General features: G+C 44.3%; 1 protein-coding gene across 1 annotated transcript in view; it reads left to right on the top strand.

Annotated features, from left to right (window-relative positions):
- The window catches only part of LOC135896076 (acetylcholinesterase-like), a 98,025-nt gene extending 77,512 nt beyond the window's left edge, over window positions 1-20,513 (top strand). Inside the window, exons 10-14 of the mRNA XM_065424409.1 lie at window positions 5,639-5,864; window positions 8,785-9,055; window positions 10,892-11,098; window positions 16,722-16,876; window positions 20,149-20,513. Of these exons, the coding sequence (XP_065280481.1) occupies window positions 5,639-5,864; window positions 8,785-9,055; window positions 10,892-11,098; window positions 16,722-16,876; window positions 20,149-20,356 (1,067 nt within the window). The 3' untranslated portion in view covers window positions 20,357-20,513. The remainder of the gene's footprint in view (window positions 1-5,638; window positions 5,865-8,784; window positions 9,056-10,891; window positions 11,099-16,721; window positions 16,877-20,148) is intronic.
- Window positions 20,514-25,714: the final 5,201 nt, after the last annotated feature.

Below are 25,714 nucleotides of genomic sequence, written 5' to 3'. Positions count from 1 at the left end.
ATTTGCTTGTTGCAATACTGAAGAGTTTTGTATATTGTGTCACTTGTTTATTTTCACTGTACTTTAGTTTCACTACATCTTGAATGTGTTGTGATAGTTTTTCTTTTGCAATGAAAGATATGGTGGACAGTTGCCAACACTAATGTGATAGTATGAATGCTTGCTGTATTTATCACAATTGTTTCATTTCGCTGGGGCACTAATGGTCATTAGCAGCAGATGCTAGCTGCCCTTAAGTGCAATGTTTTTATGTTGCATAGTATTGTTCATGATCCATTGAATGCACTGCACGCGCATGTTGTGGACAACTGCCTGTTTGAAGAAATTGTCTGCATATTCAGTGGGTCTAATGTGAACATCTCTACTACTGACTTAGCTTCACTACATCTTGAATGTGTTGTGATAGTTTTTATTTTGCCGTGACAGATGTGGTGGGCAGTTGCCGGCACTAATGTGATAGTACGAATGCTTGTTGTATTTACCACATGGTTGTTTCATTTCGTCTGAGGCACTAGTGGCCGTTAGCAGCAGATGTCATTTGGCCTTATGTGCAATATTTTTATGTTGCATAGTTTTGTCCATAATCATCCATTGAATGCACTGCAGACCCATGTTCTGGACAACTGCCTGTTTGAAGGAATGATCTGCATATTCAGTGTGTCTAATGTCAACATCTCTAGTACTGCCTGTGTATTTGTGAGTTAGATTTTGTATTGTGTGTCATTTTGTTTTCACTGTGCTTTAGTTTCACTACATCGTGAATGCGTTGATAGTTGTTTTTTTTTGCAGTGAGAGATATGGTGGGCAGTGGCCGGCACTAATGTGATAGTACGAATGCTTGCTGTATTTACCACATGGTTGTTTCATTTTGTCTGGCGCAGTAATGGCCATTAGCAGCAGATGCCATTTGGCCTTAAGTGCAATATTTTTATGTTGCATAGTTATGTTCATACTACAGTTGAACCTCGCTACAACGAAACTGACGGGGCGCGCGAAAAATTTCGTTAAAGCGAAATTTCGTTGAGGCGAAAACAGGCCAAAAACACTGTCAGGTTGGACCACATAGTCCCAAAACATCATTTATTTCCAAAGAAGTCGGTCAGCTTCTTCTGCTTCTTTTTTTTTGCCACGAGTGCAGTGGCGCGGCTTTCGCACTCGGTGAACAGTTGCATCGCGACGTCGTCATCGTGAGCACCGAAAAATCTGCGGATCACATCAAAAGCATCCATCACTTTTATTGCAGGTGGTGGCGCTAAGTCCTCCGCGTCGCTGTCATCATCCGATGATGCGTCGTTGTGGCGAACGCCCTCAATTATAGCTTCGTCACTCAGCTCCTCGTGAGCTAGCACTTCACTGTCAACAGCGATGTAGTCGCCGATGTGAACATCGGCCGGCACATCTCCGGAGTCCTGAAGGGCTGCCCATGCCGCATTGGCCTCTGTGGAGGGTGGAGCAATTGTACTGCAGCCTTCCTCGTCCGACGTGGAGTTCGCTGCCAGTTGAGCATCAGAGTGAAAGCCGGCGTGCACAAAACAGTTGTAGATGATACTGCGACTGGTTGCCGTCCACGCTGCTGAGACCATCTGTACAGCCATGTACAAATCCACTTCGATTGCCCGACCGGTGTCGATGTTTAACACCAGCCGCTGAATCAGTCGCTGTCGATAAGCTCTTTTAACGCTATTGATGATACCTTGATCCAGCGGCTGGATTAAAGCCGTGCAATTCGGCGGGAAGAATCTTACTTCCACGCTTTGAAGCTGAACGTCTTCAACGTTATGCGCTGAGCAATTGTCGATGAGCAAACAAACCTTACGTTTCTTTGCCGTCATGTCACGGTCGAAAGCGGTTAGCCACTCTTTGAAAACGGCCCGTGTCATCCAAGACTTCTTATTGGCAACATATTTGACGGGCAGGCTCTTGCCACCTTTGAAGCACCGCGGCTTCGCACTTTTGCCTATCACCAGTGGGCAGCGCTTGTCAGACCCGTCCATGTTGCAGCACAGGAGCACAGTCACACGCTTTTTGCTATGCTTCCCTCCGCTGCATGGCTGGCCCTTCATGTGAAGCGTCTTGGAGGGGAGGAGCTCGAAGAAAAGTCCTGTTTCATCGGCATTGTATATGTCTGATGTGGCATATTTCTCCATTAATTCCGGCACAGTAGCTGATGCCCAAGCAGATGCAGCGTCGGCGTCTGATGAGGCCGACTCCCCACACAGCACTTTAGCGACGATTTCATGCCTGGCCTTAAAACGGGTCAGCCACCCTGAGCTGGCTTTGAAATCATTGATGCCCAGCATACAGGCATAGCCAAGTGCCTTTTGCTGTAACATGTTTCCGCTGACCGGCATCTTCTTTGCGCGCACGTCGAGGAACCACGTGTACAGAGCCTTCTCAAGGTCCTCATGAGCCGCTTGCGTCAGCTTTTTCCGCTTCGCGGATGTCCCCGAAGAAAGAGCTTGCGCTATCGCGTCTTTCGACTTCAAGATCGTTGACAGCGTGCTCTGTGAGATGCCGAAGTCCGCTGCAACATCTCCCTTTTTCCTGCCACTGGATGCCGCGCTGATAATCCGTGCCTTCTCTTCAAGCGAGAGGAACTTCCGCTTTCTAGATGAAGTCGCCATGCTCGCATTCATTACAGCGCACTAGCAGCACAAGCACGAGTGAAAAAAACTAGGGCAAACGCGCTGCTGTTGCCAGGCTGCTGCGTCCTTTGGCAACGGATTGGTTGCGGCTCTGAATTGGATTGGAAGAAAACGGGAGCTTGCCCCCGCGCCTTGTCGCAAGGCAGCCAGCCCGATAGTCATCAACACCAAGCTATGGCGGTGATCATGTGCGTTTCAGTGAGTGGATTAGTTTGGTCCAGCGAATGTTTAGCGAAACAAAGCAGCGTGGGCCTATGGAAGTACATAGATGGGCGGCGATATGCTTGTTTCATTGTAAGATATATTTTTAAATCGAGCTTCGCATAGCAAAAATTTCGTTGAAGCGGAAACGCGCCCCAAAAATGGTTCGTTGTGATGAGAAATTTGTTCCATTACTTTGTATAGCGAGCTGACGGGGAATTGGAAATATTTCGTTGAAGCGAAAATTTCGTTGAAGCGACGTTCGTTGTAGCGGGGTTCGACTGTAATCCATTGAATGCACTGCACACCCATGTTCTGGACAACTGCCTGTTTGAAGGAATGACCTGCATATTCAGTGAGTTTTATGTGAACGTCTCTAGTACTGACTGTATATTTATCAGTTAGATTTATTGTATGTTGCTTGTTTTCACTGTACTTTAGTTTCACTACATCGTGAATGCGTTGATAGTTGTTTTTTTTGCAGTGAGAGATATGGTGGGCAGTGGCCAGCACTAATGTGATAGTACGAATGCTTGCTGTATTTACCACATGGTTGTTTCATTTTGTCTGGCGCAGTAATGGCCATTAGCAGCAGATGCCATTTGGCCTTAAGTGCAATATTTTTATGTTGCATAGTTATGTTCATACTAATCCATTGAATGCACTGCACACCCATGTTCTGGACAACTGCCTGTTTGAAGGAATGACCTGCATATTCAGTGAGTTTTATGTGAACGTCTCTAGTACTGACTGTATATTTATCAGTTAGATTTTATATTGTATGTTGCTTGTTTTCACTGTACTTTAGTGGGATTGCACATTGAATGTGTTGTGATGTATTTTATTTTGCTATGAGAGATCTAATGGGCAGTTACCAGCCCCTAGTCTGTGTGTTAGTACAAATATTTATTATGCTTATCACAGTATCTTATAAGGCTATAGTTTTGTGATGATTAACTCATGCCTGACTTTTTTATGAGAAACATGTCAGAACTAATAAACAATCCCTCATGCTTGGGATCCATGAAATCGTCTTTGTAATCTTTCAATTGTCTTCGAAATATTTCCACATCAGGCCCAAGAAACTCCAGAACGGGCTTGAAAAATTACTCTCGGAAAGAACCGAGAAAACCTGATGAACGAGGTAAAAAAATACTCCGAGATCAGCTCCAACAAACCACAGAATGGGCTTGAAAAATTACTCTCAGGTAGAGCTACGAAACCTTGATAACGAGGTAAGAAAATACCCCGACATCAGTACCAACAAACTCGAGAATAGGCCGAAAAATAACTCCCAGGAATAGCCTAGAAAACTGGATGAATGAGGTAAAAAAATACTCCCACATCAGAACCAAGAAACTCGCGAATGGGCTTGAAAAATAACTCTCAGGAATAGCCTCTAGAACTTCGTGATGGCAGTAAAAATATAGTCCCACTATCGTCCCTAAAAACCTTCCCACAGATTAAAAAATTACTCTCATTTCTACATACAAAAACCTTGGTCAGCATGGTAGTAAATTTTTACCTCGACTGGTACGTAGTAAAAAAAACCCAGAAACGGGAATGCGATACAGGACGAGCGGTTTACTCCCGTTTCGCGTTATTTTTGTTTAGTGTGTCGCACCTAGTATAATCTGCGGAACGTGGCCGCTTTGCCACGTGCTTTCGCGTTGGAACGCGTACTGAGCGCATTAGTACGTCGACACCCAAGGTATAGGTTAAGAAGCCCACTTTTCAAATTTAAAGGCAAGAGTCGCAACATAACATGTTGTTATAACATATCATAACTGGTAACAACTTCATGGATACGATGCCTTTTGTTATAATAACAAAAAGGAAATTAAGGTTAAAGAGCAATTTGTAGGTAGCTTCAGTGGTAGGTGCAGCATTAGTTTCGCGCATTAACTTGTAATTCGGCACTAGGATCGGAAATCGCGTTCTTTTATCAATATATAGTTATCACAATAATGCGAAGTCCATAATAAACAGATATCAGATGCGAGTGTCATCACCTTAGTGGCCGACATGCCTTTTCTAACTCGCAGGTATGGCATGTTTTCACAGCAGCACAGCAAACGTGCTTGATGCAGGCAAGCAAGCGAAGTTGTGCAGCGGCGCATGGGCGCTTTTGTCCTAGCCTTTTCTCCTAGTAAGACGCTCGCACATGTTATCTCTTTCTGCCCACGATACATGCTCAGAGACAAGTGCTGTGCAGATTACTGGACCAGTTGGACAATCGTCCACTATCAGAACTGAAAGCTTTAGGTCAGTACTCCCACAGAACATCCACACTAAACACCTTACTCGCGTTATTAAGGTTCCTGCGGTATGCGGGGCTTCACATCAGGCTGTAAGAACGCCGCCCTCTACCACTCTGAAGTGTACGCGGTTTGGTCGTGCTTGTCTCTATTTCTTTCTATCTCCCCCTTCCGCTTTCTATTTCTCATTTTATCCCCCCTTCACGCTTCCCCCATACAGGGTAGCCAACCGTCACTGCCTCTGGTTAACCTCCCTGCCTTTATGCGCATCCTTTTCTATCTCTCTTGCCCTATGCTAAATTAGATAGAAGCACTATATATAGTTTGGAAGTGTCATTTCTGATAAGATTTAACGCAAAGCGGGAACTTTCTTGGCCGCATTGCTAAGTCAATAATCCATTTTGAAGGTCTTTTGTTTTCTTGAATGGCATTTGCATGTATACTTTGACAAAATGGAAAATCAGGGACAAGCTTATTTTACTGTGCACTGCGCAGCGTGACAGAAACACGAAGACGTGCTCTCGTAATTTCCAGAAAATGAACTCAAAGATATGCCATTGCTGTCGATGGCGGACCAGTTGCTCGCGATAAAGTGGACGTGGCATAACATCAAGCATTTCGGTGGAAACACCAGCCATATAACCTTGCTGGGCGCTGGAGGCGGAGCTTGGACCGTTGGCGAGATGCTGTTTTCGAATCGCGAAAGCGTTCGCGACATCATCCAGCGTGTCATCCTTCATGGGGGTTCACCGCTGCAAAGGTGAGACTTTATGTCAACTGCGGCGTACGCAGTGGCTAACTTTTGTTTGAAGTGCACCAACGAGACATACTACATCACGCCAGTTTGTTGGTCGGTTAACCTTCTCGAATACAGAACGGGTAGAACTTACTTTCAGCGGGTGGTATTGTAGGTTGTAAAAATGCACCCACCAGACATACTACATTAGGCCAGTTTGTTGGCCGGCTGTACTTCTCGAATACAGAACGGGTAAAACTTACTTTCAGCTGTCGCTATTATAGGTTGTAAAAACAGAAAATGGACCAAGGTGACCTCACAACGTAATCGTTCACAAACATGCTCGACGTGGTGACTAGGGCATTGGGATAGTCAGTGGGAGGGGGGGGGGGGGGAGGACTGGGTGTTACGACAACAGGCAGCGATTAGGATATTATTGCCATATTTACTTTCATAGATAGAGCAGCATAAATAGCTTTAATAAGCTAACGACGTCAAATTACCCAAATTACCGCTATGGCTTAAGCCGTCGCGTAATAACATTCTAGATTGGATCTTCATCTTTTACTTTCTCCAGTAGCGATAGCTGTCATCACACAAGAAAAGGGCAAGTTTCAATGATATTTATAATCCATCATTCAAAAGTTATATAGAGGTTTTCCTTAGTACCCCAATATTTGGGAGATGTGTGCATTAAAGAAAGCGTTTTGCAGGTGCATGTCACATATGACGTCTTTGATGTAGTGCTGTGTCAATAAATATATGAAAATAAAAGCGAGCGGGACAAACACTAAACCTGCAGAGGTACCATAAGTGAGAAAATGTCTGCCAGGCTTCGTTCATAATGATAGCGAAGTAATTGTGCCTCTGCAGTGCCTTAATTGGGGCATGTCGTTCGCCGTCGGTATAAAAGTGCAAATTGCTGAAAATGTCATAGACACAGTGAAGACATCAAGTTGCTGCATATACGTAAAGCCTCAACCGCCCCAACCTTCTGGACAATGAAATCTCTCTGTGGGGCGTGGCTTGCCGTGAGAAGGCACGCAAAGAACGCGTCATGGATGTTCTGTGTAGGCTCTAAGGCCTAACTGTGGTGTGTTAATGGCGGTTCACAGCTACTGGAAAATTTGAAGAACTATTTGGGGTCCGCGCTGCATTCACAGTTTCCTTCGCTCTCTATTCGCGATCACTATGAGTTCAAGTAAGCGCTTAAAAGGCTCTAGTTCACGACAACTTGAAATTACTCTAGCTTACTAGACTGCGGGTAACTGACGCATATTTTATAGTGGCTGCTCAAAAGGATGTGGTAAATATATCTCGGAGAAAACCTGAAAATTCTCCCAAGTGTGGCAGTCCAAAGATTCTTCAGTCAGCTCTAGAAGCAGCAGCAGAGGGAACAATTGCGAACTCCCATATGGTGATATTCTATACAGTTAATGTATTTTGTTACTGCAGTACCTATAATTTATTGCCTGCTAAAACTATGAGAGTGCCGAAGCGTGTTATGTTCTCGTGCAAACTCTGCAACACGGTTTTTCATCCAGTTATTTCATTCTGACTGCTGGGTTATCGAAGTGGTACAGGCAGAGTGGTGCACGCCTTCTCTTTGTGTACTTGCTCAACGCGCTGACTCGAATTTTTATAAGTCGGGTCAGTTTCGTCAAACCACCTTTTTTTTTACTTTAGGTTGCCTCAACCATTTATTTACCTCGGTAATTACTTTGGATATAGCGTAACAGTGAACAATACCGGATGCAGCAAATGCTTTTTGCTGATGGTTTGAGTAATTGCATCTTGAAGTCTATACATGATTCTGCTTAGCAAACGAACGATTGAAGTCCATGTTCAATTCAGTTCAATTAAATGCAGCTTATTTCTTGCTCATACATGAAAAGAGCAGCAAGAGCCAAAGGCCATATGGCATAGCTGACTGAGGCTCTTGCTCCTGTTGACGTTAGGCGTACAGGTACATTTCACGTTTCATGCAGCTATGTTTACACGCATTGTACGCACATTTCGGGTCATACTAATTTCACGCACCTTGCGCACTAAAAATTGTTCAAATGAATTATGTATATCTTTCAAACTTGAAAAAGAACAAAAAGCGATACATATACAAAATTGCTAGTGTAGGCTGAGTTTGTGCAACTGCAAACGTCTGGGCGTCTGCTTCTTGTTTTCCAAAAGTAATTAGTTTTTAGTCTCTCTCATTTGCACTACCGAAGTTGTGTTAAAATTGGCTATTAGAGTGCGCCCGGTGGCATTTAAAATTTCGGAATATTTTTGAATGCTAGTAGAGGATCAGTGGGGCTACATTCTTTTGTTTGGAAAGTTCCTTTACTTTTATGAGTCGACTTCAGGCTTCATCGCGTCAATAGAGCTTCATCGGCCTGCCAACAAACGTTAGTCTATAAATAGTCATTTGTTTTTTTTTTTTTTCAAAGTGATTGCTAGCGCTGTTATAGTGTCAGTCTAATTTGACTTTAACGAAAAGCATTTGAGCGATTGATATCAGCTCAATCATTTCTCGTGTTAATGCACCCGTAATGAGCGGTAAAATGCAAGAAATCGAATTATGCGACAAACCTAGCTCACGTTCCCACTCTCCTTTGTAAGTAGTTACAGATATATCTTTTTTTTAAATCCGCTGCTACGCTGCGGTGTCATAGTGAAACTAAATTCATGGCTTTTACTTGCCAACCTCATCTTGAGGCACGCCGTAGCTGAGGAATCCAGATTAATGTGCATACAATGAGGGACAACAATATTTCTTCTTTTTTTTTTGGATTCCGGCGGCATTTCTCGCGGCTGCCGCGGAAGCAACTGAACCCGCGACCTCGTGCTCGGTGGCGCAACTTCACAGCCACTCAGCTACTGCAGCGAGGTTCAAGAATCGCAGATCACGCGTGCACAGCTAACGCTGGCCACTCTTGTCTCACTGAAGGTACGCTCCATTTCGCCCTTACCTCGTGGAGAAGGCGATGGGATGCGAGCCAGGGGCCACCGAATGCCTAGACATCGCGGACGCTGCGCTGCTGGCTGACCTCGCCTCGCACCATCTCCGTGGCCCACCAGCCACAATTACAAAGGCCGAAGCGAGACCGGGCAGCCGCTTCGAGATCCTGGTGGGCTACGCGGCTGGTGAAGGAAGAAAGCTGTCTTTCGACCTTTCGCACGACATCGTCGGGGACGGCGGCAATGAAGATAGCTCCGAAGTACGGGGCCCACCATACATATATATATATATATATATATATATATATATATATATATATATATATATATATATATATATATATATATATATATATATATATATATATATATATATATATCCTTCCCGGAGAATGACCGACCTGCTCGTCTATTAATGATACTGCATGCGTTCCTGCAGTTCGAAACGAAAGAGCATTAGATGGTAGCCATATTGGTGGTTCCAGTCCTCTCTTTGAAGAACTATTTTGAATTCAATAATAGGATACTCCGTGTTGCTTAGCTAAAACTAGGAGCGTGGGCAAGCGCATCTGCGGAATATTGCACATATTCACAGCCCTGCCCTTTCTAATTGCCAAACTCTCATTGTCGAAGCATAGCTGTGACGTATGCGAAATGATTTACGTAATCGTGTGTATTTTTATTACATGTTATGTCGTGCATCACAGGAGTGGCGGGTGCACGCGAGCAAAAGAAACACACCTTAATTTTGTATGCTCGTATAATTACTCGAAAGGTGAAGCCTTCCAAGCGAAAAGGTCACTTCTGCGGAAATCCGCGTGCGCGAGACAGCGTTTCCTTTTTAAATATACATTGGATGTTTCCTTTCTTAGAACGCTTACTCACGGTGTTTTTGACTTATCATGAAAATTTGAAGTGCTATGGAGGTGCTGTCAGCCGCGCAGAAATGCCTGCAAACAACTGCGACCTGACATGGCGCGAGTACGATTCGAGGACTGGTGAGGGCCTTTGCGCTTCTTTGTAAATGGCGCATAATTATTTGGAGACCGTTTCGAGGCAGGAGAGAGCGCACAAGGGAATGCGATATCCCTCGCTGTAATAAATGATCATATTCACGAGAGCTTCAGCGAGAAGAGCGTTTCAGTCATTGCAATACAGTTCAATTCCATTGATAGAGATAGCGCAGTATGCTTCATTACGCTAACAAGGAAATATTGCTTTATGACGTAGACTTAGCAGTAAAGAAGTTCAAAGAAGGTACACGATGGAAGCATAGGCCTCTAGTGCATTGAGTAGTAATTAGCAAGGCATACGTGCGTCTAGTAACAGATTTTATGCCGTACCAGCGGCCGAGGGTGGTCGTCGGTCAAATTTCCGAGATTGATCGTAAAGGACAAACACCATATTGAATAACACTAGTACAACAAAACGTAAGTGTGTGCTAATTGCGCTTACGAACTAGCATATTGTTGTTAGCCTCCTGATTAATAACTTCACGGAATATGTGATTGCGAAATAGAAGCCGAAGTGCAATGAAGCGTCTTTTGCTTAGCAGGAAAGGCAAAACCCGTACTACTTTCACGATATTTGTCTATCAAATGTGCTATGCAAACTTCGATGTTCTAGTTAAGATCGCCGGAACTATTGCAGGTATGCTTTTGCAAAACAAGTGGAATGTATTTCATAGCTCATTTTTGTAAGGACACACATCTCGAAACGGTGCTAGTCTCAGGATTTCTGCTAAGCAGAAACCGCATATCTTTTTCCAGTTCGCGGGAACATGTGCCGCGAGGTTGGTATTTGAAAAGTTTATTGGAATATTTTATCTATCGAAGCCATCGTAGAATTTGTTTCTTGATGCTAATGTCCGGTTGGCTACGTAGCCTATCAGGGAACTGTAGCAGGGGTCTTGATATGACTCCCTCTTTTAAACTATTCCGCATCAGAAGAAACATGTGGTATGTACGTATACCTTGTGGTATGCGCCTACGTCCTCTCGTAATACCGCTGTACGTTCTCGCGAGTACATCTTCGCTTAACTAAAACTCGATGGTGGCCCAGCTCTCCTCACCGCACAACTCTACTCCGTCACGCAGGAACAGAAGCTTGCAAAACTTGGGGATTACCTGGAACTCACGGACCTCGCTGCACCCTATTTTCATCTGCGCAATAACAGTGCCGCTGGCAGCAATATTTGGCCGGCCTTCATGGAAGACCTTCTTGTCCGCTGCCCCATAGAGCTATTCAGCCATCTCTACCACTCCATGTACGCCACTGTCTACGGATTCGTTTACGAAGGCGAGGTGAGGTACTTTTAAAACTCGGAATAATGTTATCATACTAACAGTTTTGCACTACCGCTGATGCTGTTGTGCAGGACGGTCAAAATAAACTATTATAGAGATAGCGACACATGCCTGGTGTGAGGCCGCTATTTTCTCTCGCTGTCCGGGTCTTTCTACAGTGCAATGCCTACGGTGTTCCTGCACCTACTGAATAATACTTACGGAAATGTAATTTAGGTGTTTGTTCATTTAATGCGGCCTGCATGCATGCAGTAGGTCGGCATGGTTGAAACGGGGCACCATATTCGAGAAAATACCCTTGAGAAGTGCAGCAGGTGTGTAGCACCAAATATCCAAACAAAACACGACAAGCATTCTACAAGTAGCAAAATTTTAATGGGAAAATGCTGGTAATCAACTAAACAGGAAAGTAAAAGCTCTAATACTGCTCATGTTCGTCATCGCGTGTACTAAGTATGTTGCTGGCAATAAGAATTACCGCTGGTTTAGAATAAAAAAAGAAAGAAGCATCCTTAAACCTTTGTTTCAATTAGAAAAATCGCCTTCCTCAAAAAATCAAGAGGAGATGTAGATCTCCTTAACAAGTGTAGTGGATCAGCCTTCATCGCAAGATATCATGCAGACTAACTTTACAAGATCAGTTGGTCGGCATAGCTGATATTCACTCGTTACTTTTAAAGCGCAAAAGACCAAGGCTAGAGAAGACGCAGAGCTGAGCTTTGCGCGAGCTGTAACAGGAGAGGAGACTCCCGAGCGCACGATCCTCATATTGGGTGCCTCGTGCATCCTTCGTCGTTTGCGCTGTGGAAGTAATGTTGAACCTTTAAGCGTAACAGATGACGAGGGCAAAGCAAGAAGAAACTCAGAAAACGTTAGGTTCAACAATTACCCGTATTTGAAACAGCCGATTGTACTATATCCGCACATAGGACACTCACGCCGAAAGAATAACTGCTAGGATAGCGCTAAATTGCATTATGAAAACGATTGTTGAAACCATACATGATGGTTGGTGCACTCGTACACTCAGTACATAAACTACAGTACATTACTTTTACAAAATAAATATTCTAAACTTATCTCTATGCTTTAAGAGGAATCTTTAGCTCGCGCGCAACGCTTATGCCTCTTGGTCACGTAAAAAGCGGAAATGCTTATCTGAGATAATCGATGGGTGGAGTTAAATTATGTTTGTTGCATTTGAGAGGAAAAATGACATTCCACGGAGTGACTGAAGTGAAATTTCCATTATGGGTTTGAAGTTTCTTACATTTCTTTCCACATTGGTAAGTTTGAAAATATAGAAGCGTGAGGTTTACCAATCCGTAACTGTGCACCAAAAATGCATATTGCAGTAGTATAAACTGCATCCGCTTCGCACCTAAAGCGAACAAGTTTGATACATGAATTTGTTACAATGTTTACAAGAATCTTGCGAAACTCCTACGAAGATTAGAATGGTACATATTCCACAGCAATGCATGATACATCAATTTTTGCGCTTATGAGGTTCAGCTTACGGAATTGTGATTCGAATTTTCTTTGCTCAGCTAAAGGGTCTTTAATTTATCCTGGCGTTTTTGTAAACTTTGCAAGTTTCAGCAATTTTTGCACAAATTGAAAGCCTGAATCAGAAATCTGCTTCCAGTAGTCACAGATTTTAGCATTTTCCTTTAAATTCAGCAATTGCAACAAAATTGGTGCAGTATGTACCGAGGAAAACGAATTCTCTGTTCCCATGCATTTAGATAGAAACCCTGAGCTAAAGCTTTCGCTTAACATAAGGCATTTTACAGCGCAGAGTCTAGCCTCTAGTTCATCGGAATTTTCGTGTCTGTCAGCAAAAAAATAAAGAAAATTAAACCACAAAAAACTGCATATCTTCTTTGGAATCAGGCTGACAACACGCAGCTCAGTATTAATTTCAATATAGAAAAGCACAAAACAAGCGTGAAAACCACATGATGGATGACAAGCTGCCTGTGAAAAATGTGAGGCACGTTCCTTCTTCCCGCGTGTGTTTCCTGGTAAAGATTACGGTTGCATAAGATGCTTCGGTGGGAAAGGGGCAACAGCAGTGCACAAATGACTGAGTGAAGTCACCAAACTTCATATTTGAAAGGGATACTGGCCAAGCAACTCATTCAGTTCATTGCAAGATCGCAATGGATAGAACACACAAAGACTCCCGAAGAGAACGTGAATACGATGAGCGTCGAAGAGTGCAAAATTACAATGCTCAACAACGGTGTTGTGCTAAGACTAGGCTGAACAATAAAAAAAATTTCACATTCCTATCGACGGCATCTGAGAGGTTTACTAACAGATTCACACCATCAGGGCATCAATGCCTTCGCGGACGCGAATGGTAGGACCAACTTTGAATACTGCAGTCAGTACGATTTTATTTCTACCAGAACTCGCTACCGACAACCTGAGGCGATTCAACAGACAGTCTGTATTGGTGCAATTTGAAGCGGTGGCGCCAAATCAGGTAACAGACGTTAGAGTCAACACACGAAAATATGTGTTGGCTATCAACGTCCCACATGAGACTGCGCTGAGAAATCTGACTAAAGTTAAAGAACTAGGTGGCGTTAAGCTCCACTCGTACATCCCCTAAACCGCGGTTCCACTACTAGTGTCAACTACGACGGTGACGCCTCCATCTCCAGTGCTGACTTGCCGATTCTAGTGAAGCCTACCGTTAATGGCGTCACCATAAGACATGTGTGTCGCATCGACACATCCCGCTGTGTGAAAGTTATGTTGAACGGTGAGACTCTTCCTTGGCACTTCAAGGTGGGCCACTTTAGACACCCTGTGAGACCAATCATTCCAAGGCCACTCCAATACCGCTATTGCATGAGGCTGGGACACGTGAGCGCCGTGGGCAAGAAGACGACAGTGCGTTCACACGTCAGTGAGCCCCACACTGCAGACCCTTGTGCAGCGACGGTTGTCAAATGCACCAATTTCCTTGGGTCCCATGATGCTTGCTCGAAGGACTGCCCCAAAATGAAAAAGTAAAAGGCGATCTTGAAGCAGATGCCAGAGACCATTCCTCTAATCGGGAAGCTGTTGCGACCTTTAGAAAGCGACTCTCCCGACGCTGTCAGACTTCAAAGAACGCTGATGCCTCTGTGAAGACTGCGCCACATCCGACCACGCCTCCTCCTTTGCCTCCTAGGCCTGGCGCAATTCAATCCAAATCTGAGAAGGTCATGGTGGAGAACAATACAACTTGGTCCGCACAACTAAATTAGCTGCCAATGACGGAACAACGGAAGTCACTACCGAAGTCACAACCGGAGCCGCAGCCGATGCCACAGCTGGAGCCGTGGTTCCACTACTGGAGCCCATTCCACAGCCGATGCCACAGCCGATGCCACAGCCGATGCAATAGCCCGAGCCGGAGCCACTTCAAGTGATGCAGCTGCGTATGGATGGAGAACGCACAGCACGGGTCCCTGACAAATTCTTAGAAAAAGAATGGCAAGTGGTTATGATGCTCCGGTCTCTGATGAATACTTTTCGAATGCTCTTGAACAGCCTGCACACTCGGTCAGCGCGAAGAGCAATGCAAGTGCTGGATGCTCTCAATTCAGTACTTGCAACTTTTGAGTAAACATCATGGCTCGCCCACACCATTCTATCCGCACTGAAATCAAAAAGGCTATTCTTTAGCTTAATAATACACTGCCACGCACTGCAACTTGCTGCTGACGCCCACCGGCTCCTTGGTCTTCCCTGGTGACTTCAACGTGTATCACCACCTATGAGGAAGCACGAAGGTTAGCTTCAGACAGCAGAATGACGGCAGCCTAAGGTAACGGCGGAGCACGTGCTTCAACTTGACTGAGATTTAGGCCCTTTTCTGCCTGCACACAGTGGTACCTCTATCCCACTTTTCTCTTTATGTTCCCCCTTTCTCTTCCCCCAGGCTAGGGTAGCAAACCGCACACTCGTCTGATTGACCTCTTTGCGTTTCCTCTCTTTGCTATCTCTCTCTCTCTCTCGACCGTCAAGGTGAGAGACATCAATGCTGGCGCAAGCCTGTGACGCAGAGTTTAACTGGAGATAACGATAGCGTTGTTGCAGTAACCAACCAAGTTCTACTTAGCTGATGCCGCAGAAAGTGTGGCAGCAATATAATTGTTATCACGCAGTTTTCCTTTTCCTTCGGATAGAGGGCCCATGTGACACGAGAACAAATACATGAGCTCGTCATTGAAACGTTCCGAGAGCTTTCAATGTTAAACGAAATTATAGGTAAGTTAAGGGGCAAAATAGGACTTTTTGCAGTAGCCATCCCAACACCCATGGGATGCCGCGTTTCCGAAAAGCGAGTGTAATGATGTCATAGCATTCCATCACAGTACACACGGTTTCCTAAGCAAGTTCTTCAACACCGAGCTAACGCACCTCTTGACGTGATTAGAATTCTGCGAGTTAAATGGTAGTTCTCTTCCCCGTGGAGAATAGAGCCAACACATGCTGTTCACACGTGAAAACTAAACATGACGTCGTGTTACCTTGCCGTGCCGGATGCGGAATTCAAGGCGTCGGTTCGCCAAGGTAGGCTCTAAGGACTGCTTCATTGTGGCATTTATGTTAAAGATAGCATACTTAGAGGGTTCCTGGTACCCATGTAGTAAAAGCCAGACCAACGTCTACATATAAATATTTCTAAGAAGCTATGTGCTTTCCCCACGCCTGGAAACGATCGTCAAATTTTGATAAAGCTAAATCACTCAGAATATGTGGAGCGCATGAGCGCACACATGCTCCTTGCTTTGGTCCCACTAAATGACAGGGGGTCAGAGATTACATGATAAATCCTATAAACGGTGCGTTCGCTACACGACCTAATTATCTTTGGTTGCGCCCTCCGAACCCTCTAAATCGGGTACAAATGCAACAAAGTAACGCGTCACAAGGCAGAGACGATAATCGGATAACGTTGTTGCTCAAACACTTCGAACATAGTATTAGTACTCCGGTTCAAGAACGCATATAAAAATAAAAAATGGCAGAAATTGTCGGCGAGCAAATCTGGAGGTTTTATGTTACCGACTTTCACTTTTGCAGCAGGGTATGGGACCGGGATAGTGGTTGAATATCTATCTCAATAGGGGAAAGGGAGACAATGGACAGTTCATTTTAGCCTCTTATCTAGAGTACTTTCTGCTATATGATGATCAACGTGGCACTGCAAAAAAAAATGCAACTGATGTTGATTGAAAGCCCCCCCCCCCCCAACTTCACTTTACTTTAATCAGAACTTCACGTCAGACAGGTGCTTTCTGGAAATGGGGAAAATATTATGTAGTTGGTGCAATGGCCGGTCAAACGCAAAATTTGTTCACAACGCATATTTATATACAAATTGTGGCACCCACTTCGGAGTCAAAGAACCTAAAAGGACCATGTGAATTATTCATGCTCCTCCTCATTCACATCCAACAGAAACACCAAAAGGCTGCATCTATAAGATCCTCAGCAGACACCCGAGTGTAACAGATACGGTTGTCATTGTTTACAGAAAATGGAGGCCCTGCTCTTTTCACGCGCACACACGTCGGCGGTGGTCGCGAACACTTCTCACCTTTTCTTGCAGTCTGAGTATCCTTGGAATGTGCCAGAGACACGGTTTCCGGATTTGGACCTTCTGTTTGGCGTACCACTGATATCCTCAGACCCTGTGTACCCCGAGCACATGAAACAAACAAGCCTTAAATTTATGAGGGTGTGGTCCACCTTCATAAAAACAGGGTACGTTGTTTTCGTTCTTATTTTCCTATTCACATTCCTACGCTGCATGAGTGAAAGAAAAATACCAAGAATGAAAGCATATACAGATGTTCGCCAATCTGAGCACCAAATATGTAGAAAAATAATGAGGCTGCATACGTTTAGGCTGTTTCGTTTTTCGGGCTCTATATATTTTTTTGAAATTCAGTTGGTAAAAATTGCATTCATTGTAAAAAACAAGCTTAGTTTCACACACCCGAATGAGAATCCGTTGTAACTTTGCAACGTAAAACCAGAATTAAGGTGGGCCTTTTGTTGTCTTGCGCAAAATTCAGGGAGACATCGAATCTTCAGAGTTCGTCTTTGTCGTCTTGCCTCGATCAGTGTTTTTTTGCGCTGCCGTCTTGTCATGAATTAGGGCTGTTGCTTGGCCGCTGACAGTTTGATATGTTTCTGTTTATTTTTACAAATTATTACGACAATCTTTCGTATTCTTTGGAACATGAACATTCTGTTTAAACAAGCGAAATCACTCACAGGAAGATGTTGTGGCAAATTCGAACTGCTAGCGAATCATGTGACGAATTGATCTCTGCAAATTTCTCACTGTCATGCATTATGAACGCATTAAAAACACACTAGCAAAAAGAACACATATAGACCGATTTAGAAATCTCATCTTCAGTCGGTTCTCTGCAAGTTCCTAATTTAAAAAAATGTAACAAAGCTACTGGGCACGGGCCTGCATCACAGGAGATCTGATGCTTTTCAGTATCTTTGAAGTCCTTGTTTACGTACATTATCGTGTTCATTGGGAGCATTTTTTGGTTCATTCTAGAGCAGTGAGGCCATTCGTCCTTGTCGTTTTGATTTAGTGCTTTACAGTATGCGCTCTTGCAAGAAAGTTAATGGAATATCCACTGGTGCGAATCAGTCACCCTGCTTTGAACGTAACGTTGTAAGGGCACTCTCAACCTGAAGTTACTGCTTCCACTGGAGAGGAACGTCAGAGCTGCGTTAGCTTCCGAGTGCGTTACCACCGTTTGCATGTATGCGACGAGCGGGAAATGCGAATCTATGTGCCATTGTCGTATTCGCGTAAACATGGCTACTAAACAGGCATCAATCATTCGCTCACTAAAGGCCGGAGGCACTGAATGTACCATATTTTTATATTGCTGATTTTCTCTTGAGTTTGCAGTGAGAATGAGAGATGTGCCATATTCATATAATAATGGTATTGTTGCGAAATATCTCGCTGCTTCTTTAGGAAATGTGGGCATCGTTCAATAGTTTTTTAGCACCTGTATTTATTAATACCGTTTACGAACGGGTGAAACTCAAGGCCAAATCGCTTTTAACCCAATTTTAATTCATTTCGGTCAGGGTGCAACACTTTAAATCAATTGGGCTTTACCCGTATAGGAAGGACCCTGTATTCAGGGTCTTCTGTATTTGGCCGGTTGACCTTAAACTATTCCTGTCCACAAACTACTGGTCTAATCAAGAGCAAACATCGCTCACAGGGTAGCATATTGTAGTCTAAGTTGTTTGCGATGCATTTAAACATCGCGACTTGCTTGCATTTTGTATAATGAAGCAGACAATGCTTTCGGATGCGAGCGCAGATATTGCAGATGGGAGCCAAGCTGCCGATCCGATAGGTTGCGCCATCGGGCGGGCGAACTGTATCTGCTGCATCTTAGAAGCAAGTTCGCTTCGCTCCTATCCGCCCGAGCCGAGAAGTTGTTTGCCTCGACGTCCGCCCGATAGGGCAACCTGTTGGATCAGCAGCTTGGCTCCCACTTGAAAAATCTGTGCGCGTAGCTTAAAGCAGTTTCTGTTTCATGCTACAAAATGCAAGCAAGTACCGATGTTGACGTTACATAGACTGAATTATGTTACCCTGTGAGCGATGCTCGCTCTCGTAAAAACGAGTAGTTTGTGGACAGGGATTTTTTAATGTCCACCGGCCAAATACGGAAGACCCTGTATATTGAGCTTATTTGTGATCTGCCAGTGTCTCTAAGGACGACTACGGGACACCTTTGTCCCCGATATCAACTTTGGGGTCTTCATCGCAATGCACCGTGTTTTTTCCCTTGGCGGATTGCCTAACCTTTCACTTCTATTGATTACCACAGAGCGGGACATCTGTCTTGATTATTTTTACTCAGCTGAAACGTTTGTAGGCACTGCTCAGGAAGTACTTGCTCAAGCGGAAGTTGGGCGCTAGGTATTTTGCCAGCGAGAAAACACTGGAAATTGAGAGGCGTCGGCAGGTTTTCTACACCGTCAAATGACCCAAGGAAAATAGCCGATACTGCATATTGTGGCACGGGGAATAGACCGTATGAACCAAGAATAATGGTGTCTTATACGTAGGTTACAACGCATTCGATATATCTGTAATGCCCGTCAGCTCATTCGTACCTGTTAACTGTGACAAGGAGATGCGTGTCGACGTTGCATTCCGTCTAACAAACTACGTGCAGTGCGGGGCAACTGATTGGTTTTGTCAACTGGCCTAAGAACCAGACCAAACACGTATTCAGAAGGCCTCCCCTGTATTGATGCGACTAATCGCTGCCTTCTTGACAGTGATTGAATGGTACCTTAAGCAAAGAATTACTCGAGTGCAATGGACGAGCACTTCTTTCCGAACAGCAAGCTTGCGGTTACTGTTTCTGAGTGAAATTGAGGGCTGAAGTTTATTTATTCCGATGACGCACAGGAAAAAAATAGACAGAAAAGCACCAAGAGAGTCTTGAAATTCTTCGACGACTGATGACAAATACGCTGAATGGCCACGCAGGTGAAGTGTGGTAGAACTCACAATAGTGAAAATAGGCAAATACAGATTCAGTCAATCGTGCAAGAACCACATAAATGCGGTGACAAATTGGTGTTTTGTCAACAAAATAAATAAATTGCCCGACAACTCACACAGGCTAAGAAAACACCTGCTCATTTGATGGTAATAGCTGTGTGGGCCATTCCGACAGAAAAAGAAAACAAAAGTACGATGACACACCACTGGCATTAAGAAAATATAGTACACAATTACGCACCGCTAGCGCAAGTTACACTAAACGGACATAAACACTGTAACTGGCTGACGCAAACCACTGCCTTCTTTACCTTGCACCGAGTTATTCAGGTGGAGTAGAGTTTAACGGTGTTAATATACAATTCAATAAACATGATGCGTATAAAGGTATGTGCGGCCTGCATAACATATCAAATAGAACCGGCTAAAGCTGTCGGATACTTACCACAGATTTGTGACACAGGAGGCTGCCGACCATCAATGGCTACCCGTGGCCACTCATGATTGAGGACTCGCGGTGGACGGCAACCTCAGTCATCATCCGGGATGGCATGAAGCTCTCCGCTCCCACACGATTCGTTCAGAAGAGGTGCGAACTGATCGATGCCATCCTGATGAAGGCCGTCAAAGAGCCGGGCAGCGATTCCAACGACTTCGCCACGGAAGACTAACGCTATTCTGTGCCAGTGCGAAGAAATATTTTGCATAAGATTGTCATTTATTATCTAGCGGTCTTACCATACAACGAGGCATTATTCGGGAAGTATTTCTTCTGAACCCTCTGCCTTTCATTTTTGGGTATATAAAATATTTGGCATTTAACAAGTGGGCTGGCGGGGAGTCACTTCATTAAAAAGGGTTAGGCGGCCATATCTTCTAAACAGTCGCAGGTTGTCTGAATGGTAACAGATTTACTCTCGAGTGACCGCATGAAGACGATACGGGCAGTGCGATTTTAATGAGTGCTTTAGATGTGTAGAAGTATAAGCTACAACTAACGAAATAAAAAATACACGCCGAGATGAATTGAATAGAGCTTGTTAAGAAAAACAAATATGAATGAAAAAGATAGGAAACAGTGGCGTTTCACAAAAGTTTTCTGTTTTTTGGGCTTTCTTCTCGTGCGTGTTAGTTTTGCATTTGCCTCAGCTTTGACATTCCCTAAAATGTATTATAGTAGTAGTAGTAGTAGTAGTAGTAGTAGTATGTTTATTTGGCCATATTATATACAATACAATATGCCCTCGAGGTGAGGCTAAAGGAGGTAGACCAAGCATACCTCCTGACAAGGCCTAAACCCCGATCACACATCATGGAAACGGGGGCCGAATGGACAAAGAGAAAACAAAACAATGAGCAAACATGATCACAATAGAAAATAGTTAATGATAGACAACAATAAATATCCATTAACAATAAACAAAACATTTCATAATATGCACAATCAAAAAAAAGAAAACTAAGTATACAGAATTAGCTGAAATTTAACCGGGGGCGAAAAGAATCGTCAGTTTTTTCTTAAATACAGACACACTATAACTTTCTAAAGCAATCTGAGTAAGAGACTGGTAGGCATTACACAATGTTATAATTTGATAATCGGTTGTTTGTTTACCATAATTTGTTCTGGGTCTTGCAGTAGATAGGGCAACGGAACGGATTATATGTAAGCATTCTGTATGCAGCCTATATTCAACGGTCGTTTCATATCAATGTGCTTTGTCATTATTATAACAAGGGCACTGTTGTAATCTTTACAAGTGCTAGGCTTTTGTGGTATACAGGAGAGCCAAAGCACTGCGCCATTTTCTCACATCTTCTTGTGTACGCTCTATGTATTCCATAATCCTTAACGTGGGCAGGTGTTGTGTCACTCTTTGTGAAAATTGCAAGCCAGCTCTGGCTTCTTTTCCCTCTGATTGTTTCATAAAATTGTGACGATTATTACTAATAGTAAAAATTGTTGTTATGTTGACGACTATGATGGTAAATACAACAAACTGTCTTATTGCTCGCTTCTTAGCCAATACTAATCCGTTGTGTATACCTGTTGATGGTTGGACTCACCGTCAGCATCTAAAAATAATTCTGCACAAATTGAACTATTGCAATGATGCCATTGCATTTATTTAAAAATTTCTAGACACCCGCCTCTATGTCTCCAGTGTAGCTCTTAGCTGCTGAACACGAAGTCAACGGTTGGATTGCCGGTCATAATCGGCCAGATTCTGTTAGGAGAGAAATACTAGAACGTTCATGCAGTAAAAGTTGCACGTAATGGAACCACAATGGTCAAGTAAATCCACAACCATCTTGTGCTGCATCTCTAATAAGGCCTGCGTTTCCGTGAGACGACGCAGATAAATAACGAAAAAAAAATTTGGTAGAACAAATCTTGTGATGACTGTCGACATTTAGGCCATTAGCAATGAAGTAATGCTGCGGCACAACCTATTGCCACTGCCGAAACGCGTCATGTACGAGGCACGTACTGCAGCACGGCTTCTCACTCGCGCTGCCCTATGGACATGCAGCGCTGGCGAGAATTGCGCGCACGACCTCCGAGATACGTGGTGCGCCGGTCGTGCGAACGCTGCGAATTGTTTGCTCGCTGGCCGTATACCCACTGGCGCACACCTGGTTTTCACTCCGCCTTGCACGGAAGAAATAAAAGATTTCATTTATTACTACTACGATTCTTTGGAAGCTTATCCCACTTTGTGGTATGCGTCTATGTAGATAAGTTCACGCCTAACCTCTTTCTTACCAACTTGGGTAACTAGGCTTAAATGGGTTGACGACAGAGCTGCTGTGATGGGGGAGCCGGGTTCAAAAGCTACCATTCGACAAGTCGTGGTAACCGGATACGTAACTCTGGGCATGTGGTGCTATCCAATGAATCTCTCTCGTGCCATTTTGGGTCGACGGATGTGAGCCGCTCAATAAGGAACATCTTCCACGCCAGCTGGGTTCACTGGGTCTATGTTGTTCTTCAATAGCCCGCTTTCACGCAAGATTGGGGTACTCGGTATGTGTCATTTTGCATGTGCCGCTCTTGAATTTACGAGACTTTGAAGCCAACTTAGGCATATACAGCTTCGCTGTCAAATTAAAACAACAGATATCGGACTTTTGTAAACGGCACCTGTGCGGACAAATGGGGTGTATGTGTGTACAGCTTGCATGAAATTGTTACAATGCTTACGAGGGCTCCGCATACGTCCCATTCCCAAGTTATTGGTGCATTCCTGAGCAGTCAATAATACAACAATATTGTCAGCTTTAGATGTCTCAATACGTGCTGCTTACAGCATTGTAATATCATTGTTTATTACTGAAATTACATTGTTACTATTACATTGTTTTTAACGAAAAAAAGAATAGAAGAACACGGGGCCAGATACAATTTGAAAGCCTAGGATGATGGATCGTCAGACCACTGACGACCTTAGGTCTTAAATCATGCCTCGCACCGTGTTTCCTCAAACTTTTTTTTTTCTTTGATGACCTTGGCTAAAGTTACCTGGGACACCCTATATAGTGATTGTTTGCTGGAATGATTTACCTCCAAGTTCCCTGCGGCTTGAGCGTTTCTTCTGCAGTCACATAAACCCGCTCGAAAGTAACAACGACGAGTGAGTAGCTGCGTCTCAGAAGCTATATCGCAAGACGGTGGCCTAGCGGCAGTTAGAGCCATTAATGCCGGTGTCTATGTCGATGGCAAATAAAGACGGACGTAGGGGGAATTATTTCTCATGAAACAAAGAAGGCAAGGACGATACTGCACTCTAACATTTTAGCAGCTGTTAAGGAGAGGAGAGCGAGGAACAAAGTGACGAGGAAAGAAAAACGATTACGACATAGCAGCGCGCAACAATAATAAGGCCATGCCGCCCGACTCTTCTCCTATCCCCAGACTGCGGCAGTCAAGTTAAGCAATACGTACATGCGGAAATAACACGTCGGTAACGCTGTCGGTAGCCCTAAAAGCATGTCAGTAGCCCTAAGCGCTCTTCGAGAGCATCGGTTCGATTGGCGAAGAGCGATTTCCGATAATCGTCGATTGTTCAGACGTGCTTAAAAGAATAGGCCGTACAAAACGCCTTTGTTACCTCGCCACGCACGTCCTCTACATTGTCCGGCAGTGACCTCCTCGCAGTAAGACTCCACACCTGTCAAAGTGCGCATAACGGTGTGTAAATGCTGCAGCAGTCATAACAAGGGAAGTAAGCGTTAAGTGACGTTGCTGTATATAGTGCAGTACTTCGAGGAGCGTAGCAGTGTCCAGTCCGTGAAGTCACCGATGACGGTTTACATAGGTGTGCCTATTAAGTCGCCGTAATTATTTCCAAAGCACCATACCCGAGATGTACTCGGCCGAGGCCGTAAGACTAAGTTATATGGTTTAATGTACCTAAACTCCACAATGGCTTATACAGAACGCCGTTGTGGACAGCTTCGATGATGATGATGAAAAACTTTATTTATCCCTCTTTAAAGGGAAGGGGGCAATGGAATAGAGGGTGGGGGAGGAACTACTTGAAGTAGGCCTCCTTTATCCTCTCAGCCCACTGCAGGATGGCCTCCTGAAGATCAGGCCTGGAGCTGCGCAAGGCAGCCTCCCACTGCTCCTCACTAGATATTAATTGCTTGAGGAAAGGGGGAAGGGGGTGCTTAGGGCACCCCCACATGATGTGGTTTAAGTCTGCTTTGGGAGAGACACAGAATTTACAAGAGGGAGAAAGGTAAATGGCAGAATGAATGCGGTGGAGGAGGTAAGGAGACGGAAAGGTGCGAGTCTGCAGCTGTCGCCACAGAACTTCACACCTACGCGGGGATTTGCCCATGAGTGGCGGAAAGGTTAAGCGGTCTAATCGGTAGTGTGTGCAGATGTCGTGGTAAGTAATAAGTCGATCCCGCGCTGTAAACTGCGCCTCCTCCGTGGCTAGGTCCGACACATCTGATGCCTGAGCCCAGACAGTAAATTCTCGGGCACTGGCATGAGCCGCCTTCGAATTCCTTTCTTCTAGCTGCAGTTCTTTAACGAGCACCCAAGGAATGGTACACGAGCGTTTTCCATTCCGCCGCTACAGGAATGCAGTGGCCGCGGCTGGTAATCGAACCCGCGACCTAGTGCTCAGCTGAAAAACGCCTAAGGGGCGTGAAACTGAGCTAGTGATCTGGGCTGACAAAAATGGCTCAATCGATAATTATCAGCCGCAATCATCAAATGCACAATTTACTCTCCAAGAAAAAGATGTGATTAAGTTTGAAGGATCTGAAGCTGATCACGAACAAGAACAGCAGTGAAGTTTGCAGCAGCGACTACAAAAACGTAACGAGACTTTATAGCAGTTCTTACTATAGCTCATTTCCCATTGTGTTTGGTTTCGTGCCCGCTTGTGAAAAGAAAAAATGAAGATAGAGACAACAGGAGGACCGTAATTACCCCTTGACAGTGTAGGCACACCTGTAGGCATAACGTATGGCATGGTATATCAAAACTTTATTGAGGTCCTGCAGACCGTGTGTCAACACGAATCGGGCCGCTCCCACGTGAGAACCGGAAGGCCAAGCACCTCGGCCGTTACGGCACTAAGGTATTATAGAAACATGATACGAGGTATTTGTGGAAGTGCGCGAGTATTAAAAAGGAAAACGAAGTTGGTGCTCGCTTGCTGTCTTTCTCTAAGCGTGAAACAATATAATTACTGTCTTAATTTTTCTTCATTGATTACATTTTATAACATTTTTTTTTCCAAATACTTTATCGTAGTCGCCCTTTATCTCTCATTGTGCAGACCCTCTTGGATGGTATGGAACTATAGATACATTTTGACTTCTCAATTACACACTACTCTCGCTCTACTGGCACATTTTTGTTTGCACGTTTCCTCCTTGCTATGGTCGTTGGTTTTTTGTTCCATCCTGCCGCTCGTTTCTTGGGTTACGTGTCACATCACGGGTTACGTGCAACATAATTGAGGTCTATCCTCATCATCAGTCACATCATCGTCATAATCATCATC

The sequence above is a fragment of the Dermacentor albipictus genome, chromosome 2 (assembly GCF_038994185.2).
Source record: "Dermacentor albipictus isolate Rhodes 1998 colony chromosome 2, USDA_Dalb.pri_finalv2, whole genome shotgun sequence".
NCBI lineage: Eukaryota > Metazoa > Arthropoda > Arachnida > Ixodida > Ixodidae > Dermacentor > Dermacentor albipictus.
The sequence above is the reverse complement of the archived record's forward strand: the minus strand, read 5'-3'. Positions and strand labels throughout refer to the sequence as shown.